Source organism: Xyrauchen texanus, chromosome 12 (assembly GCF_025860055.1).
Source record: "Xyrauchen texanus isolate HMW12.3.18 chromosome 12, RBS_HiC_50CHRs, whole genome shotgun sequence".
Classification (NCBI taxonomy): domain Eukaryota; kingdom Metazoa; phylum Chordata; class Actinopteri; order Cypriniformes; family Catostomidae; genus Xyrauchen; species Xyrauchen texanus.
Window position 1 is genome coordinate 35,012,040 of NC_068287.1, and position 21,350 is coordinate 35,033,389.

A 21,350-nucleotide genomic window follows, 5' to 3' on the forward strand; every position below is an offset into this window, starting at 1 on the left:
CGTTCAATTTCGCCAATTATTCCTTTATAACAGACAGTAATATCATCATCCCACGTATTATTAGACAAGAACAATGAAGCCTTTATATGAGACTGCTCTTTATATGTGGGTGGGCATATAAATCAAATCACAAGATATGCTCCTATAACACAAACACGACTCAGACATGTTGTTTCAGTACAATTATATTATATCATATTATTATTATCATCATCATTAAACTCAATGTAGTACCTGAAACTCTAATTACACAGAGTGGGCAACAGTGTCCACCATAACACACGGTCCCAGCACAGACAGACAGAGAAGAGAAAACAGAGAGAAGGCACAATAAGAGGTTTAAATAAAGGGTAAAAGAGGATCACATGGAGAGAGAACAAATCATAGTGAATGATCTGTAGAATTAAAATGAATATTCCAGGTTCAATACAAGTTGAGATCAATCAACAGCATTTGTGGCATAATGTAGCTTACCACAAAAAGGTCCATCCTTGTCTTAAAAACCAAAAAGCAAGAATCTGGGTTAAAGTGAGGCACTTGCAATGGAAGTGGCCAACCTGTAAATGTCCAAATGTTTCAAAAGTATAGCCACAAGACAAACAATATGCGTTTTAACTTGATTTAAGTGTGATAAAATCTGTGTAATATCTGTGTTATATCTAATTTTACAACTTTGTTGGCATGGCAATTAACGCAACCCAGTATTTTATCAAATTATAAGCTTCACATTTCTGCCTTTAAACCATCCAAAAATTGTCCCCATTCACTTTCATTGTAAGTGATATTTCTTTTAAAGGAGGAACGAGTCGAAACAATTTTGTGGTAATCAACATTATGCCACAAATGCTGTTGATTGAGCTTAACTTGTATTGAACCAGCAATATTCCTTTAAGAGAACAACTGAAAACGAGCCAGGAAAAGAGGAATACAATGAAAGGGAAGGGGGGGAAGGACAGATGCGGGCACTGAACTGGATGGCATACACGGCAAAAGACTGAGGCACAAAATCAAGAATGACTGGCACAAAACAAGAGGGAATGACAATAAACAACACGAAAAGGCACGAGAAGAAAAGGACTCTTTTTTTTTTTTTTTTCCTTTCTGAAATTTGTGAAAACCGAAGCAAAGTTGAAAGGGACAGCAGTGAGGGACAGAGTGAGATTAGAAGAGATATAAAAAGGCACAAAAAAATTAGAAACAGAAAACAGATTTTGGAGAATAAATATTATGTGTCCACATAGTAAACAACATAAAATAAAGGCATTTTTGAAAAACAAAAATAAAATACTATTATTCGGACAATTACTAAATTCATTATTATCATCATCAGTTATTATTGTCATTAACATACTCAATAACAATTTCTTTTAAAAGAAGGACATTCTCTCCTCTGAACTATACCTTTGAAATAAACGCGCCAATGAAACAAAAGATTGTAAAGCTAAAAGGAAGGATAGGATATAAAGAGAGAAGGAGAGCAGAGGTTGATGTTGTCCTGGCTCTGAATGCTGTACTCTTGTCAGAGAGGAGCTGGGTGACAGATCAGGACTCTGAGGTAATAATGTCTATGGAGATGTTTAATATCAAAACGAACCGTAATAAGCGATACTACTAGATTTTAGAGGACTGGGCTTTTTTTTTTTTTGGCATTGTAAAGCCCTAGGCAATGCCAGAAATTGAATTAACAATCAGTACAATTGAAATAAACAGGAAGAAACAAATAAAAGTTTTAAGTTATTACTTTTTGACATTCGTAGTTTGTCAGTGGCATAACAAATAAAACAAAACAATTAAAATACTCCAGTATAATAAGAGTGCTGGTGGGTAACAATCAATCTCTGAACAAGTAAATATATCCGCTAACCTGAGGTAAAAAACAAAACAAAAAAAACAACTCTTATATAAGTGCGAAGGGCCCGGCAATACTAGATAACTGAATGAATAAGGGAGTCCGACACACTATGATGACATAAATGGTGTTGCTGTGAAGGACACACTCGTTCCTTCATTCATGAAATAAGTGTCTGTCTAATAACACGACACCATCTCAGTGGTGTGGTACCATTTAGTGGGACTGCACAGTCTGTAGTTGTCGTACCTTCCCATGCAGAAGCACCAGAAAAGGAACCATAGCATTGAAAAACACTGGAGATCAAATTAGTAAAAGCTGATAAATATTTTCACAAACCACCTCCAATTTAGTGTAGTACCGTTGCTTAGTGTTTTAATGGTGTACCGTCAGTGTCATATATATCTATACAGAACTGTGCAGATGTTTTAGGCACTTAAGATGTTTCACAAAAACATTTGTCATGATTATTTATATCTTCATCTTTAGTGTCAATAGGAAAAATACATTTTATACTCTTAACATTACTTTTGCAAATAGAAAAGATTAGAATAACAGGGTGATCTGCAACAGATGTCATGGCCCCCATTGAGCATCGTGTCAGTCTGAGATTACATGAAGAGACAGAAGCAATTGAGACAGCATGAATAGATAGAAGAACTGTGGAGAATTCTCCAAGAAGCTTGGAAAATCCTATCTGCCAACAACCAAGAAAAACTGAGTCCAGGTGTACCTAGGAGAATTGGTAATGTTTTAAAGGCAAAGGTGATCACACCTAATATTGATTTAGCTTTTTATGTTTACTGGACTCTGTATGACGTTAATTGATCAATTAAAACTATTTATCGCATTATTTTAAGACATCCTCACTCTGCAACATTTTTCACAAGTGCCTAAAACTTTTGCACAGTACTATATATACTTATGTATGGGTGTATCTCTCTCTCTCTCTCTCTACATCCTTCTCTTGCTCGCTTGCTCTGTGAAAGTTCATGTTTAATAGTGTTAATAAATCGGTTCTGTGACCCCTCAGTCAGTTCTTCCAATGAAGAAAAAAAAAACACTGATTGCGAAGGGCTCTCCTCTTCCTCCTCGATCCCACCTCAGAAGAAGGAGTACTGGTTGTCGATGGCTCTCGCCCTCCCTCCTTCCCGCTCCTCGCCCTCCACCCCTTCCAGCTGGAGAAGAGGTGGATCCCTCTCTCGTTCCTCACACTCCTCCGCCCCGCTGCTCGCTCCCCCACCTCCCGCAGCCTCAGTTTCGCTCCCTCTGTCCTGCGGTGGGGTCGGGGGTGGAGGGCGTCCGGGAGGTAGAGGCGGAGGAGGTGGTTGAGGAGGACTACGGGGTCTGCTGGTCAAGTCTGGGAGGCGAAGACAGTGGGTGAGTACAGGAGGAGGTAAGAGATAAAAAATTGGTAGTAATGTATGAATAAGATGTTTGAAGAGAAGAGAAAGAAGAAAGGAGAAAAAGGGATAAAGACTTTAGGACTTTAAACTCAGTGGCTTAGTTATGAAACAAGCTAGTAATGGAATCGGTCAACACATTGCACACAGACTGTTTACACCCTGCATCCACTAAACAGCCATAGTGAATAGTCAATTGAGAAATCTTTGCTCATTCATTATATATGGAGTGAATAGGAAACATCTCTTAACCTGAATCATGTTTATTTGGAGACAGAGCTCACGTCTATAAAATGTGTGACATTTAAAAGACATTTTTCAGGATGGATGTGTGCAACGTTAACCCAGCTGTGAATGAGGAAGTTAAGCAGACAGATGTGCGCTGAAGTGAACGGATGACCTGTCTCCGCTCCCTAACACAGGATCCTGTCTTTCTTTCTCTTGTTTTCTTTTTATTTCTTATTCTAACAAGCTTCCTCGGTCTAATCCTTAATCTGTTTAATGATAATTTAGTCTTTAATCTAATTCCCAGATCCCCGTGTTAGTACTTAAAAAGGAGCTTTATCAAATATTTATCACCAATTTGTTTTCATTGTTTGAAATCCAATTCGTAAATCCACTCATTGTCAGTCTGTAGATTGAGCCAGTTTGAGTTGACAGATTTCAAAGAAAATTGCCACGTATATGGTGGGCACTAACTCTGATTCCATCTGGTCAGAGAATATCAATAAGGTTTGCTTTTTTCAAGCCCAATATCCATGACTATGGAAATCTCTTAGCGTATGATGCTCCATGACTCAAATCTGAAATCATATAGTGACTAGCCAATGGAAATGGAGCGTGCGGGAAAACGGAGCTCAATGGCGAATAAGCACTCAAAGTTAAACTTAACCTTTAACGCAACACGCCTCCAGCTGCCATACTGGTCACGAATTCATGAACATGCATGCATCAGGACACAGATATGAGAAGCACGCACATTAGAAGCTCAGTTACAGGTACTGCATTAAAATAAATCAGAATTCTGCTATAAACCTCATGTTTGTGAATAATTAAGATAAACTGTGCACCGGTTTCTAGTGCTTTCTTAAATGTTTTCACTTAATTATCACGCATTCGCTTCGCATTGATTGAAGTATGTCCTCATGAATTCAGGGACTATCTCCTCAAAATTCGAACACAAGAGGTCAAAAGAGAAGACCAGATGTAACGTTGATGTCTCGCATGTGCATCTGTGATCGGATCACCCAAAAATGCATCTTAATACCAGTGTACACATGGCCTAGATGAATGTTCATGTAGTTGAAACACTACAGTCCTGAAGTGAACGCATCAGCACGACAGAAAACAAGACTGAGTTGCAGGGCGCTGACTGCAAGTCATGTACTGTACACAAGGCTTTACTGAGAGTATTTTTATAAACTGTTCAGATTTTAAATTGTGTAGGGTAATCCAGCCTTTAGTTTGTATAAATTATCTAGGTGGACAAGGGAGGAAGTTTTGCTTTGTCAACATTAATATTTCTATACTTAAAGGGCACATATTTTAAGTAAACCTATCTCATGTGTCTCAGCACCTGTTAATTCTAATTTCTTCCTCTTAAAAATAAATACAGTGTTGTCTTTTACCCTCCTCACAATATGCATGTTTTATTCACTACATGGTTTCAGTCTTTCTCAGACCCTGCCTCTTTCTATCTCTCTCTGTTGAATCTGGTCTCACTTACACACAGTCAGAGATGGGGGTTGATGGAGAGTCAGGGTGGCGCGTGGTGATGACATCACAGACTGTGGGGCGGCTGCCTGCCCTTTCCCGGCCTGCGAAGATGACCCAACGACAAACAACAACAGAAACAGCCAATCAGAGCTCTGGTATGCATTATGGAGAACGCCAGAGACTGAAGCGGGACGGAAGGAGAGCAGAGGTGCGGTATGAATTAGTGTGTGATTAGACATAGAAGTTTAGGAAGGCAATGGTGATGGAGGAAAAGAATGATAAAAGATTTATGTCAGAATATAGTAGATGAGGTAGGGCTAGACAATATATATATTAAATATTCACAATATATTTGTGATTATTTTGCTGGCGATATAAATTAGGTCAATATGGGAATTAATTTAAATATATGCAGGTAATATAGCTGTTTATTACTATGTATTGTTATATTGGTGCATGCATATTAACTTATTAAATATCATTCTTCATTGTATTCATTTTGTTAAAAAAGGTGGAAAACATACCTTAAAAGGTGTATTCTGGTTTCAATACAAGTTAAAGGGTAACTAAACCCTAAACCAACTTTTTATAGTTAATGATCTGTAAGCATGGGGCTTTATTAGTACTGGTCATTGATTCAAGTAATTTTTTTGACATTTGTGTATAAAGTGTTTTAATTCTACAATATATGGTGTAAAAACGTCTGAGTGCTGCCCTCTTCAGGTTGAACGGTGGCTACTGCAGTTGAATTTTCCTATTGGCTGTTGCGGTACTTCGTGACGTAAGCGGTGACAGCTGACGTAAGCAGGTTCCAGCTCACCACGCCAGATTCATGTACATGTCGTCTTGCGACCGTGTGAGGAATAATAATAACATAGAGTCTGACAGCAGCTGTCAATTAATCCGTCACTACGAGTCTCAGGTGCCCCCTCCCCGCTCAGCCCCGCACTCGGTTCGTTCCCTCTATCCCCGCCGGGGTCTGCCCACTTTTCCAGCATTTTCAAATATTTCTAGTGGGTGGAGTCAGACTCTGAGCAGGTGTTTAGTTACCCTTTAAGCTCAATCAACAGCACTTGTGGCATAATGTTGATTACCACAAAAATACATTTTGAGTCATCCCTCCTTTTCTTAGAAAAAAGGAAAAAATCAAGTTTATAGTGAGGCACTTACAATGGAAGTGAACGAGGCTAATTTATGAAGGGTTTAATGCAGAAATGTGAAGTTTATAATTTTATAAAAGTACTTACATTAATTCTTCTGTTAAGACATTATTTTATCTGTAAAGTTGTTTAAATCTTAATTTTTTTTACAGTCGTTTTAGGTTGATGACATTATATCGTCATGGCAACAAAGTCGTAAAATTGGCTATAATTTTAGGCAGAAAAGGTTAGCAAGTGATTTTATCACACTAAAATCATTTTAACCCACACATAGTTCATGTTTTGTAAATATAATTTCAAAACAGTTATTATTTTAACATTTATGGATTGGCCCCATTGACTTCCATTGTAAGTGCCTCACTGGAACACAGATTTATGCTTTTTTAAAGAAAGTAGAGGCAAGTCAAAATTTATTTTTGTGGTAATCAATATTATGCCACAAATGCTGTTGACTGAGCTCAACTTGTATTAAACCTGGATTTTTTTTACTGTGTTTACATTTAAGTTCTTACATTAAAAACTTTGAAACTTTTGAGGTTTACCATGAACCTCTGATTGGAAAAAATAAAATAAATCACCCCTTTAAAGCCATTTCAGAGCATATATACTGAATCATATTTTGAATATCATCAAAAGGCTGAAATATATTGACACATTTATTTAGAAATCACGCCCAGCCCTTAGGTGAAGAAGGTAAGAACGGAGTTAAGACTAAAAAGGAAAGTTGATGAGGGATCGATGAACAATGGAGGGTCAAAATGGGATGCAGTGTGCTCGGAAAAGACAAAAGATGAAGGGATGACAGGAAACGAAGAGTGAGGTCAGCTGAGGAATGTTATGAATGTTAGGGAGGAGTTGGGCAGGGTCATATATCCAAAAGCACTCAGATCATGCACACAGAGAAATTAAATTAACAGTAACAATCATTGTCAGAAAGAAAGCCATGCACCGGCAGCCAAAAGCAGGTAGCAGCAATGTATCTGTGCGAGTGTAGTCAGAGTAGTCAGAGCAGATGCTTGCAGAGAGTGTCCTCTCAAAAGCATGCCATGATATGAAGTGACCTCACACATTTGGTGATCCCACATTTAGTCATATCTCTGTGATAGGTGCAAACAACTCATGCAGAACTCATGTGTATGTATGAAAACGCATACATACAATACATTTATGATCTCTCTCCAGATGTATCCCAATCACATAACACACACACACACACACACACACACACACACACACCCCTCAGTGCTGTGTGTCCCTGAAATCTATGCAGGATTCTCCGTAAACCAAGACAATCAAACTGACAAACTGAACGCCTTCTAAGAAAGTTTGTTTTGGTATTGTAAGTTCTCCTTGGTTGGACCCTAACTTAACTGTAAACATTTACATCCAGGAGACGGATATAAAATACAGTGTTAATAAGTGTCAAATAAAGATGTGTGACTTTGTTTGAAATAAGTCAGAATATTTATGTCTGACATATGTTTTTCAAATAAGCTGTTCTGAGGGAGATCACAGGATCTCAGGAGTAAACCATCTGAATGAACTGTCATCTAAAACTGTGGAATTTCCCTGTTATCTCTGCTCTTCTCTGCCATAAACTCTAACCCCTTAGGGCTGACCTAGCACTCCATACCTGGCTGCCGGACATTTGTGGCCCCCACAAAGCTGATGAGAGTGACATCAGAGGCGCCCCCAGACTCCAGGGGAATAGGGTGCACACGGAAATGCTCCAGCATGTCAAAAATGGACTGGAACCAAAGATGCTGCACTCGACACTGTCCGTCTTCGTTTAGGGATAGACGCAAGTGCTAGGAGAAGGACGACCAGAATAAGAGGATGAGGTTCAGACATGAACAAATTAACTCAATATATAATTAGCAATATAGTGCATACTTTACTGACATCCTGAAAGTGGTTATCACATGATGCATGTCAAATCCATGTTAAAGGAATATTCCAGGTTCAATATAATTAAGCTTAATCGACAGCATTTTTGGCATAATGTTGATTACCACAAAAAAATATATAAAAAAATAAGTTATAGTGAGACACTTATAATGGAAGTTAATGGGGACAATGTTTGGAGGGTTTAAAGGCAGGAATATGAAGCTTATTTTATAAAGCACTTACATTAATTCTTCTGTTAAACTCGTGTTTTTTTCTTTGAATCATCTTTTTTAATGTCATTTTAGGATTTAAGTCGTTACATCCTCATGGCAACAAAGTATTATGATTGGATAAAACTTTCCACAGAAAAGGATAGTAGGCGAATTTATCACACAAAAATCATATTAACGCCTTATACCCGCAGGGGGGCGTGGGCGGGCCGTGGGGGCGTGTTTATAATTTTATTACCTTTGTTTTATAACAAATATTCAATCAACTATCATAAACTATGCATCATTTGATAGCTAAAACACTCAAAAATCACGTTCTGAACTTGTTTTTGCAATCAATACACCAGAGAGGAAAGGGTTAAATTAAATGCTGACAGACCGACCCTGTAAATATGAACAAAATGAACGGCAATACTCATCTTTCATCTCCTATGGTTCAGATCAGTTCGGACGAATCCAAGAAACACCAGCATACATTTCAATGTAAGGGTCTACTCTTCAAAATGCATCCCACTTTTTAATCCAAAACAACAAAAAAATAGGGAAAAAAACGAAATATCCTCCTCAGTTTTCATGAGCGCTTCCAGTTAGAGTAATCCATCATGTTCACTTTCAATGAAATATCGATTCTAATTTGTATTCCAATGTTCAAAACCATCTCTCCCCGTAGTTTGGACTGTTTCCGATAAAATGAGCCATTCCCTGTTTCTCTCCTTCAATCACAGGCTCTGTAATGACCAAAATATGAAGGGAGCGCAACAACAGGCTGCGGGACCTGTCACTCGCACCTCGGTTTTTGATTGGATAAAAGCCACCCAATGTCTGGTCAGCAAAATTTTGATGGATGGGAGTATTAACCAACTAAAACACGATTGCAGTGATTGACAGTTTGCTTAGTTTACCTCAGAAGATCTGTCTAATACATAGGTCTAATACAAGTGCGTCCACTCGTGCGCTCTTCGTCATTTTACGCACAGCGCGCACAGTTTTTACCATTGTTTTGCTACATGGAGCTCGTTTCAACGCGCGGATTTATTCTAACATTATATCTAACAATCTACATCATGGATCGTCGACTGAAGAGGAGTTTTTGTGGTGTTGAGAGTGTTTTGGAGGAGTTAATGAGGAGTAGCGACGAAGAACAGCAGAAAGACGCAGAAACAGACATCTTAGACAGAGAGAGCACGGTGTCGAAGTGTCGATTCGGCTGAAGAGGAGATGTTTCTCCATGGACTCGATCCCGTATTAGATCGGTAAGTTGAAACACATCGTCGAAGTTTTTATGTTTATGAAGTATTGGCAGTTTTTCTGTTCATATCATGTTTTTGATTATAAAATGACTAGCAAAGACACGAGGCTACACGAGTAGCTAGGTGATAGCTGTATATTATACATAAAGACATAATATTTATATCACACACACACATTATATTTATGATGCATATAATATAACAAAAATATCTTTATCTTTATCTTTCCTGTCTTTCAGTGGCTTTGGTTTCCAGTTGGTAACAAACCTTGTTAGTGACTGCCTTGGATCAACATAAAAACTGTAAATACTGTAATTGCTTTTTTTTTCTTTAGTAATTGGATATTTATTATAATTATCAGTTTATTGTAATTTATTTGAGTAAAAAACACTGTTGCAATTACAAATGTTGTTTTCTTTTTATATAATTTATTAATTAGTTGTAAAACGATCACTTTTGAAATGCATACATGAAGTGAGTTTTTTTTGTTTCACTGTTTTTGCTATCAGAATTGTTCAAAATAAAGAGTATTTTGTTAAAATGTTGTGCTGAAATCCTTTTTTCTTGTGTGGTTTGATGAGCAGAACAGTTCTGAATTGATATACATGTATGTAGTATGTAGTGTTTACTCCTTATGTCATTTGGTTACCAGATGTCCATTTGGAGTCTCCAAATGGCCTTTTGGAAAGGACGCCTAGACTTTCCCTGAATAAAAGCTTACAGAAACTACATTTTTGGGAGTATCATCTTCAAATTTGAATCAGAACATGGTCAGACATTCAGTTTTATCTTTATGGTGTTTTTAGGCCTTTAACATAAAAGTCTGATACATTTTTCCCTAAATGAAGTTCATTCATAGAAATCGTGAGTCACTTTCATGTAAATTTGACCTTGTTTTACTCTGTTCCTATGCTACTTTTGAATTAATATGACTCTTGGGTAACAAAGTTTCAAGTGTCTAGTTTAAAAAAATATCAGAGTTATGAATGTGGACCATATGGTTTAGGAGCTACAGACATTTGTATTTGGGTATGTCATTTTCAGAAAATTCTCAAAAATAGGGGTGCTGGTTAAGAGGTTAATGCGCATATTGCTTACATCTTGTAGCTTAAGTTTTGAAACATTTAGTATTTTAACGTTGACGGGTTGGACCCTTTCACTTTCATTGTAAGTGCCTCACTGTAACCCATATTTTTGGCCAAAAAATGCTGTCGACTGAACTTAACTTGAATTGAATCCAGAATATTCCTTTAAATATCAAATGTCAATAAGCATCCCCACATGCACACTTACCTTTGCTTTGCCCTGGAAATTAAAGGTGAGGACGTATTCCCCACGGCGGGTCTCACTCTGCCGAACAAGGAAGACTCCATGGCTGGCCATGCCACCTGCCAGCACCAGCTGGGCCGCCTTAAGACGGGAGAGCGTGCCGTGGAACCACTGACACTCACTCAAAGGATGCTCCACTGTCTCCGACACAGAACCTTCTGAGAATAGGAATGACCCTGTGGAAAAAAAACAAACTGAATACCTATGATCTTTATTTAGAAGTATTTGTGATTTATGTGCACTTAAAAGTCAGTCAACATGACATGGCATTTCTTATCCATTTTACATCCATAATGTGATCCATTTCCCAGTGAAACAGGATTTTCAACAAGAAACAATATAGGGTGGGACATTATTTTATCAATCGAGAACTGACAGGATCATGAAAAGCAGACATTCCATAACAGAATGGACCAATGCAGCTAGCTGGCCTATGACAGGTGGTTGGAGGAGAGAGGTTGAAAAAGAAGAGGGCTTCGATATTTCAGCCATAAAGGAAACTCATTGCAGAGATGGAGCATGCCATTACATTTTGATCAAAGATGAGTTTATTATTCATCTAAATTATTATTATTTGGTATAACTGTGCACATTTAATTGCATACAAGAAGACCAAAAATGTGTATTAAAGTAAATGGGTCCATTTTGCTTTCATGCTCACTTCATATATATACAGTGGGTACGGAAAGTATTCAGACCCCCTTACATTTTTCACTCTTTGTTATATTGCAGCCATTTGCTAAAATCATTTAAGTTCATTTTTTTCCCTCATTATTGTACACACAGCACCCCATATTGACAGAAAAACACAGAATTGTTGACATTTTTGCACATTTATTAAAAAAGAAAAACTGAAATATCACATGGTCCTAAGTATTCAGACCCTTTGTTCAGTATTTAGTAGAAGCACCCTTTTGATCTAATACAGCCATGAGTCTTTTTGGGAAAGATGCAACAAGTTTTTCACATCTGGATTTGGGTATCCTCTGCCATTCCTCCTTGCAGATCCTCTCCAGTTCTGTCAGGTTGGATGGTAAACGTTGGTGGACAGCCATTTTCAGGTCTCTCCATAGATGCTCAATTGGGTTTAAGTCAGGGCTCTGGCTGCGCCATTCAAGAACAGTCATGGAGTTGTTGTGAAGCCACTCCTTCGTTATTTTAGCGGTGTGCTTAGGGTCATTGTCTTGTTGGAAGGTGAACCTACGGCCCAGTCTGAGGTCCAGAGCACTCTGGAGAAGGTTTTCGTCCAGTATATCCCTGTACTTGGCCGCATTCATCTTTCCCTCGATTGCAACCAGTCGTCCTGTCCCTGCAGCTGAAAAACACCCCCACAGCATGATGCTGCCACCACCATGCTTCACTGTTGAGACTGTATTGGACAGGTGATGAGCAGTGCCTGGTTTTCTCCACACATACCGCTTAGATTTAAGGCCAAAAAGTTCTATCTTGGACTCATCAGACCAGAGAATCTTATTTATCACCATCTTGGAGTCCTTCAGGTGTTTTTTAGCAAACTCCATGTGGGCTTTCATGTGTCTTGCACTGAGGAGAGGCGTCCGTCGGGCCACTCTGCCATAAAGCCCCGACTGGTGGATGGCTGCAGTGATGGTTGACTTACTACAATTTCAGTTTTTCTTTTTTAATAAATGTGCAAAAATGTCAACAATTCTGTGTTTTTCTGTCAATATGGGGTGCTGTGTGTACAATAATGAGGGAAAAAAATGAATTTAAATGATTTTAGCAAATGGCTGCAATATAACAAAGAGTGAAAAACTTAAGGGGGTCTGAATACTTTCCGTACCCACTGTATATATATATAAATAAAACAGGATCAAAATGTGTTTAATGAGTATGCTACCTGTTGCATCAGGGGTTTCAGCAAAAGGTGTTCCGCCCCCACTAAGCAATCGGCTGTCCGATTCGTCAAGAGGGGCCCGAGGTGGTAACTCAGGAGGCAGAGACTCCAATCGGGGAGAACCACCAACTCTACCGTAGCACACTGCATTGAAAATAAACATAAAATACCTGATAACATCACCATCTGTATATACTGCTAAATACACTATCTGGCACAAAAAAATTTGCCATTTGGATTTAAAGAAGCAAATATTTAAAGAGCCTTTGATTGGATCAGTATTGCAGTTATCTTGAAGTGATCTTTTAACCCTAACTGATGCAGTGTGTAGCTTCTCATTTCTTAAACAACCATGTCTGAAGACGTATCCCGTGGCTGTGGAAATTATGCTACTGTGTTTCAGAAGGGGCAAGTTATTGACCTGCATCAAGCTAAAAAAAACAACTAAGGAGATTGTTGAAATCACTGGAATTGGGTTAAGAACTGTCCAATGCATTATTAATACCTGGAAGGATAGTGGTGGACCATCAGCTTCATGGAAGAAATGTGGCCGGAAAAAAATCTTGAATGATCAAGATCAGAGATCATTAAAACTCTTGGTGAAGCCACATCGTAAAAATCGACAGTAAAACTCAGGGCTATGTATAATAGCGAAAGTAAGAGCATTTCCTCATGAACAATGCAAACAGAACAACTCAGGATTAGGACTAAACAGCTGTGTGGCCACAAGAAAGACACTTAGTGAGGCTAATTGAAAAAACTACTTGCTAGAGAGCATAAAGATTGGACTGTGGAGCAATGGAAAAAGGTAATGTGGTCTGATGAGTCCAGATTTACCCTATTCCAAAGCGATGGGTGTCTCAAGGATAGGCTCAGCAATGTTATGTGGCAATAAAACAAAGTCAGCTGAATACCTGATTGTACTGAATGACCAGGTTATCCCATTGTGGTGAAGTGGGCATTGCTGAGCGACATTTGTGGAGAGCGAGGCCGGGAGAGGAAGAGCGGTAAGGATTGACACCAGTGGGAAATCATGTCTAACAGCGGTTTTGTGTTGCAGTGAGAGCTCATACGCAGCAGTGTATGTGTGTTCATGTTGTGCTGAAAAGCAAACAGTGGTGAAAATACTGAAAAGTGTTAAAAATAAAAGACACGTGGACTGTTAATCTGGCTCCCGCTTCCTCCTTCACCAAAGAACTAGAGACTCATCACATCCATCAATGGATCTTTTTCTTCCCTGATGGCACGGCATATTCCAGGATGATAATGCCAAGATTCATGGGGCTCAAATTGTGAAAGAGTGGTTCAAGGAGCATGTGGAATCCAGATTCCGGACCTTAACCCCATTTAAATTCTTTAGGATGTGCTGGAGAAGACCATCATCAATTCAAGATCTCGGCCAAATATTAATCCAACTCTGGACAGAACTAAATGTTGTGACGTTGCATAAGGTTGTCGAAACAATGCAAAGATGAATGTGCGGCGTAATCAAAGCTAAAGGCAGTCCAACAAAATATTCGAGTATGCAACTTTTTTTGGCCAGGCAGTGTATAATTTCTATTCAAAATAAGATGCTTTAAATTTTATACTTCTGTTTTTTATTCCCTTTTCTCCCTAATTTGCCATGCCCAATTCCCAATGCGCTCTGATTCCTTGTGATGGCGCACTGACTCAATCGGGGTCTCAGTTACCTCCGCTTCTGAGACAGTCATCCCACACATCTTATCACGTGGATTGCTGAGCACGTTATCGCGGAAAACTGGTGGAGTAGTGGTCTAAAACTGGTGGTGGTGTAGTGGTCTAAGCACGTAACTGGTAATCTGGTTATCAGAAGGACGTTGGTTCGAGCCCCACAGCCACCACCATTGTGTCCTTGAGCAAGGCACTTAACTCCAGGTTGCTCCGGGGGGATTGTCCCTGTAATAAGTGCACTGTAAGTCGCTTTGGATAAAAGCGTCTGCCAAATGCATAAATGTAAACTAGAGCATGTGGAGGCTCACGCTACTCACCACGACATCAACGCACAACTCACCAGCACCCCACGAGAGCTAGAACCACCTTATAGTGACCATGAGGAAAGTTACCAACGTGACCTTACCCACCCTAGCAACAGGGCCAATTGGTTGCTTAGGAAGTTTGGCTGGAGTCACTAAGCATGACCTGGATATAAACTTGTGACTCCAGGGATGATAGTCAGCATCTTTCCTTGCTGAGCAACCCAGGACCCTGTTAATCACATTGTAATTATAGTTTTATATTCTTGCTCCCCTCACATCTATTTTTTAAACCAATTAGTCATGTGGGTTCATTTATATACTGGCAAACACATAGAGATGAGTGTATGCACATGCCCCATTACACACTGTCCTGAATGCGGTTGACCACAGCATGATGACATCATCTTCATACAATTTACCTTGAGACAGGCGGTCACTGAATTCCGGCGTGCCACTGAGATCAGCGAGAGCACTGCCACAAACTCCCTCAACATCCTCTTGCTCACTAGTGTGAAGAGTCAAAGAGTACATTTCAGATCATGTGTAGTAAGAACTGTGGACCATGTCCATGAAAACTTCAAAGAATTATCTAATTATAAACTAGACTTGTATTAAGTGGTTGGACATTTTTAAAATTTGAAACAAAAAGTCCTACCTCAGGCAGATGGCGTTTCTGATGTCACTAAGCCAAGCCCTCATCTGAACCGCATCTCTTGTCTCGATCACGTACTGCACCTGACCTTCCAACTGAGAGAAACATGGAGATCACATGTGTAGGTGAACAGCAGAAGTGCAACATAATCAGTTTTCAATGATTAGAATCTCAGAACAGGGTGCCAAGACAGGATTTCACCAAATGATAGGTGACCTGCAATCAAAATATTGAAAAAGAAAAATCTTAAAATTTTTTTACTTTTATTTACATAAAAGGATTATTGTTGTGACCAATTTTCTCACTTTGAACGTCAAAACCTTTTTACATTTCAGAATTCAGAAACCAAATAGCTTCTTTTTCCATAAAAATTAATGTAAAAGTTGAATGAGGCGGTCAGTCCCTAAAATTCTGCCTTTTGTGCATTCTGCCCCTAAAATATCTCCTTTATGTTCCACGGAAAGAAATAAATCACACAGGTTTGGAACAAGGCAATGATAATGAGAGCAAGTAAAATATGAAAATTTTTATATTTGGGTGAACTATACATTTAAGATACAGAAGAAAATAACTGACCTCATGAAGGGGGTGACAAAAATAGAGGTGTGCTGATGTACCTGTAGAAGGAAGGTATTCTCTTTGTCTGGCACCTCTATAGCTGTAGTGCTCCTCACATCAACAATAGAGCAGCATGGGATAGTCAGTCTAGGCTTGGAGGACTACAAAGAATTCAAAAAGATGAAAATGTACCATTTACTATGTATTTATATTTATAGGCCTATATCTTGGATAATCTGAGCACAAAAAAAAAACTAAAAGTAATGTAATTTTACAATTAAAAAGGAATGTTTTTATAAACATTTTGTGTTTTGTATGAGTGTATCTGTTATAAACTGCAAAATGTATTTAAGGAAAAACAAGCACAGAACAGACTGCTGGGACATTTACTAGTAAGCATGTTAGGTAATAATACCAGGCAGCATGTAACCTGTACATATACAGTACTGTACAAAAGTTTTAGGCACATGTGAAAAATTTTGCATAGTGAGGATTTCTAAAAACATAATGCCATAAATAGTTTTCATTTAATAAATTAATTTCATACAAAATTCAGTAAAACAAAAAGCTAAAATCAGTATTCGGTGTGGCCACCTTTGCCTTTAAAACAGCACCAATTCTTCTAGGTACACCTGGACACAGTTCTTCTTGGTTGTTGGCAGATAGGATGTTCCAAGCTTCTTGGAGAATTCGCCACAGTTCTTCTATCTATTTGTTTCAATTGCTTCTGTCTCTTCATGTAATCCCAGACTGACTCGATGTTCAGTGGGGGACTCTTTGGGGGCCATGCCATCTGTTGCAGGGCTCCCTGCTCTTCTATTCCATTTGTAAAAGTAATGTTTGGGAGTCTAAAATTTATATTTCCTATTGACACACTAAAGCTGAAGATATAAATATCCATCTTAAGACAAATGTTTTTGTGACTGAAGACTTTTGTAAAGTACTGAGCATGTGAAATCACAATGATTATTTAGGTAGGACACTCTTACTCACCTTTGGTGGAAGGTAAAACTCCAGGAAATATTCAAGCCCTCCATCCTCTGCATCCTTATCGCGTTCTTTCAGTACTAGACGGCACTTGTGCCAGCGCATACCCCGTCTACCCACAGCTCCCCCAGTGGCTGGAGGATGCACTGATGCGGTGTTGCTGCTGTCTGTACTGTGGTGCAGGAGTCCAAATGAAAAGCCTTGGAAACCATGAGTGCTGGCAAATTCATCCAAAGACGAGCACACGGTCACCCCTCCCTCCCGAACCAGCCTGCCCATCTTTCTGGGTGCACCAGCACTGCTGGGAGGCAGCGAAGAGGGTGACATGGCTGAGGAAGCTGGAGTTGCAGTGGATAGAGTTGCTGGTGGTGAACGGGACAGTCGCAACTTCTCCAGCCGGTGACTCCACTTCTCCTTTTCCCCATCTCCATTGCTCCTTCGCCAATCACGGGCCTCAGAGAAAGAGAGGGAGGTAGCACTGCTGGAGGAGGAGGGGGGCAAAGAAGAAGAGGAAGAGTGAGGCAGGGAGAGGGGGAGGGAGAGAGAGACAGGGAGAGAAGAGGGAACTGCCTGGGTGCCAGAGTTCCTCTTGCCATCTTGCAGGCCTGTAGTGTAGCTGTAACTGGAAGGTAGAGGTGCAGAGTTACCCGAGCTGCAGTTCTGAGGGGAGTCACTGGAGGAACTACGCCAGTGTAAGATGCCTCGCACACTCCCCCTGACACTGCGGCCCACACTGCGCAGAGAAAATCTCTTTTTGAGTTTGTTTTTGGATTGTCCCCCCATGGGTGTTCCATTGCCTTTTGACCCAGTGTTTGCTGGTGTGTCAGATGGATAGGAGCATGTTAGAGTTTCTGAGGTAACCTCGCCCTCTTCCTCGTTTTCCTTTTCTACCAAGTCCGTCTCTACCTCCTCTTCGGTTACAGGCCCCGCCCAGCTGTCTTCCTCTTCCTCCAGATCATTGTAGCCAGACGGATTGTGAGGATACTGTTTAACTATCAGTCCCCTCTCATCCCTCCGCCCATTATTCCCACCCATTGAGGAGGAGCAAGACGAAGAGGAGGAAGGCAGGAGAATCTGCGTATGAGCATATGAGTCCTGAAATGCTGCAGTGTTCTGGAATCTTTCCCCGCCATGGCTCTCCTGTCCAGTCAGGGTCAACAAAGGTTTGGGCGCAGCCCGCATCTGAGAGGACGGTATGGGGGTGGTGGCCTCTGATGGCAGCAGCGGTGGAGACGTGGCATCCTCCTCCAGTGATGTAACATCTGATTGGGCTACCCAGCTCCCTGTTCCCTCCCTACCAACACCAGTCCCCTCAAGTTCACTCTCGAAATGTTGAACAAATCTGTCAGTGAACCGCCGACAAAAAGCAGCTGCAGAATCAGGGGAGTAATGCGGGTTCTCCTGCAAGAACGCCCGAAAATGACGGGCAAAGTCCCCAGCGGCTACCCGTGCATGGAGCTCACAGAACTCAGTCCAGCTAAGGCAAGGAGATGGAGATGGTGTGGGCGTGTCAGATAACGATGACAAGGGCTGACCAACAGGAGTTGGAGGAGGTAAAGGTGGGGGTCTTGTAGAGAGAGGTAACAGTGATGGGGATGGAGGAGAAGGGGAAGGAGATGGGGAGGGCAGAAGAGAAGATGAATCCGCAACACCACGTGGGCTGGGCGGAGTTAAGAGGGAGCCATTCATGACTGACAAAAAGAGTGATCAATTTAAACCCAACTGATCATCAAAGGTGTCGGATCAAGTGATCCCTGCGATCTACGTGGGTATGGGGGGTGTACGCTCCGTTCATCGAGCTACAATTTTAAAACAGACCTTAATTCAAAAACCTTGACCTAAAAATGAGGCCTAAAATGGACTGATAATTGTCTTCCACCATTTAAAAAAAAAATCTGACTCTTCAATGTCATTTACAAGTTTGATGTTCTAAAAATTAGTCCACATTGTACATATAACAATGTATGTAAATGTATATACTGTCATATACGGATAAACCAGGTGCAGCAGGCTGAGCTGGTGTTAGTTTTCACGTGATCTCTGGTTTTTCAAGGCTCTGCAAGTATCCTGAAGTAAAGATCTGTGACCTAAGATTAAATTTAGAGAGAGAAAAAGAGGTTATAAGAAGACAAACAAGATTATAATACTTATTGTAAAAAAATTAATCATTCAATTTCTGTTTGTTTAAAGGTGCTCTCAGTAACCTTTGTCTTTGTGTCATTTTTGACTTACACTGACACCTACCGACTTGGATGCAGCATCATTTAAACTCAATCGTTTTCAGTTTGAGATGCCACTGTAGAAATGTTGTATTTATAGTCAGGCATGATTACTTTAATCAATGAGTGAAAGTGTCAAATAGCAGGACGGTTGGTCATGTGATTCGAACATGGCAGCCCCCATGTGCAGACCCTCTCCATGTACAATAAAACAGCTTTTATAAGATTATTGATCTGACTGGAGTCTTCATTTTAATGTGAGTGGTCATAATTACAAATCATGTCTTTAGGAGTTAAACTTCTTTAATGAGGAAAAATTACTGAGTGCACTTTTAACACACACACACACACACACACAAATACTATTCAAACTACTCAAATCAAGTTATATGCCCCAATGTACATGCAGTACTGTTATGTCTTGTAAAACCCAGCTCTTTTAAGTATTTCTATTTTAATTTCAGGTATTTCTTATGCTAGATTCTGGATACAGTTTGTCAATCCTAGCATTTTAATAAAACAGGCAATTTCAAATAAGCCATTTCTATACAGGCCTACAATAAACTAAAACAGGCATGAACACATTATTTAACAACACATCAATCGTAGTACAAGATTTGCAACGATGCAAATATGGCATTTATACGTTTAAAGTGTCTTGCACGTAGTCGTGGTGATGAAAGCGTTGTTTTGCTTCGCCTGAAATGCGTAGTGAGACTCAATCCTCCACCTGATTTGTGAAGAACGTGCAGAGCGTAAATTTCTCTCTTTTTTCTTTAGAAAGCTATCCAATCCCAACAAGTAAGATTTTTAAGCATTTGGACGTGAACTATCCGAAACCAAGCCGTTGCTATAAAACCAGTTAAGAAAATTTACCTCAGCAGAAGAGGCCGATGTAAGCTGTTAAGCCCCGGTATTAACACACCATCATCAGGCCTGTGCTTAAATCGAGGCCGGTGCAGCTAGCAGCAAAGAAAAACACACCAACCTTGAAGGCCTATCATTTTTTCCCAACAATAAATGCGAAATGGGTTATTTTAAAAAGCTTAACAAATAGATTTCGCATCATCCTAGCAGTGTAGTTTCATTGTCATAATACGCTCTCACGCTGATAATGTCAACACACCGTGCTAACTGAAGATAACTAGACAACTTTAGCTCATGAAATCGTTGTGCAGTTCACTGGCGCTTGTATGCAAAATTAAGAAGATATCCCCTTAACTCACCTTTTTTTGCACAAAAAGCACGAAATTTACTAGCTGGCGTGAGCAAAATCCGGAGTTGAGTTGCAAACGTAAATTGTACTAGCCAGTGTGGCTAACTAGCTAACCCAGCAATGCTTATCAATTACCAAGTTTGAGCTGCTGGTCAGCTTGCTGGCTGTATTGCTAAGCAAGCAGTGTGTCTCCCACTGTTAACACTAATATTCATTTCTGTCCGTCTAGCCGTCGCCTGTTGATGCTAAACGTATTGATTACTCATATGTTATCTATTTATGAATGAGGACTTTGCAACTGCTCTTGTTGCAGGTATATGAATATTTCTCTGCCTGCTGTCCCAATCAGTCTCTCGCGATATAGTGGAGGGAGAGGGTGTAGGTTGGGAGGACAGGGAGTGTGGGAGAAGAGATGGGAGGAAAAAAAAATCTCAGTGACAGGGATGTGCACTTTTTAGACAAACCACATTGGACAGTTGTGTGAAAAAGTAAAACGAGGATGGATGTTGCAGCGGGCTGATAATGGAATTCGTTGAATTTGGGGAAGTAAAGAATCTCTAGAGAAGCCTATTCAGTAAATGCTATTTAGAGTCTAAAATGACTATTTGCGTGGGCCTATGAGAACTAACATATCCTAAGTAGCTAAATGTAAAACGTATATATGTAAGTCGTGTTGTATAATAACATTCTAGCTAGTCTGTAATGTTTTTCACAGTAACACTTTACAATAAGATTCCATTTGTTAACATTAGTTAAAGGGATAGTTCACACAAAAATGAAAATTCTCTCATCATTTACTCACCGACGTGTGTATGACTTTCTTTCTTCTACTGAACACAAATTAAGATTTTTAGAAGAACTTCTCAACTCTGTTGGTCTTTACAATGCAAATGAATGGTGACCAGACCTTTCAAGCTCCAAAAATCAGATAAAAGCAGCATAAAAGTAATCCATACAACTCCAATGGTTAAATCCATGTCTTCAGAAGCGATATGATAGGTGCAGGTGAGAAACAGTTCAATATTTAAGTCTTTTTTTTTTT

At 39.7% G+C, this 21,350-nt stretch overlaps 1 protein-coding gene across 2 annotated transcripts; it reads right to left on the bottom strand.

Annotated features, from left to right (window-relative positions):
- Positions 1-2: 2 nt before the first annotated feature.
- LOC127652644 (SH2B adapter protein 1-like) lies at positions 3-20,651 on the bottom strand. Of its 2 annotated transcripts, XM_052138906.1 has the most exons (10): positions 20,319-20,651; positions 16,880-18,960; positions 15,946-16,047; positions 15,332-15,423; positions 15,096-15,181; positions 12,683-12,823; positions 10,789-11,000; positions 7,762-7,936; positions 4,979-5,069; positions 3,042-3,209 (listed from the first exon to the last, which is right to left on the bottom strand). In XM_052138906.1, the coding sequence occupies exons 2-10, from the start codon at positions 18,560-18,562 to the stop codon at positions 3,188-3,190; spliced, it is 2,604 nt and encodes an 867-aa protein (XP_051994866.1). In that variant the 5' UTR covers positions 18,563-18,960; positions 20,319-20,651; the 3' UTR covers positions 3,042-3,187. The 2 variants fall into 2 exon arrangements, with proteins under 2 accessions (XP_051994865.1, XP_051994866.1); XM_052138905.1 differs by lacking the exon at positions 4,979-5,069 and having other exon boundaries at positions 3-3,209.
- Between the last annotated feature and the right edge of the window lie 699 nt (positions 20,652-21,350).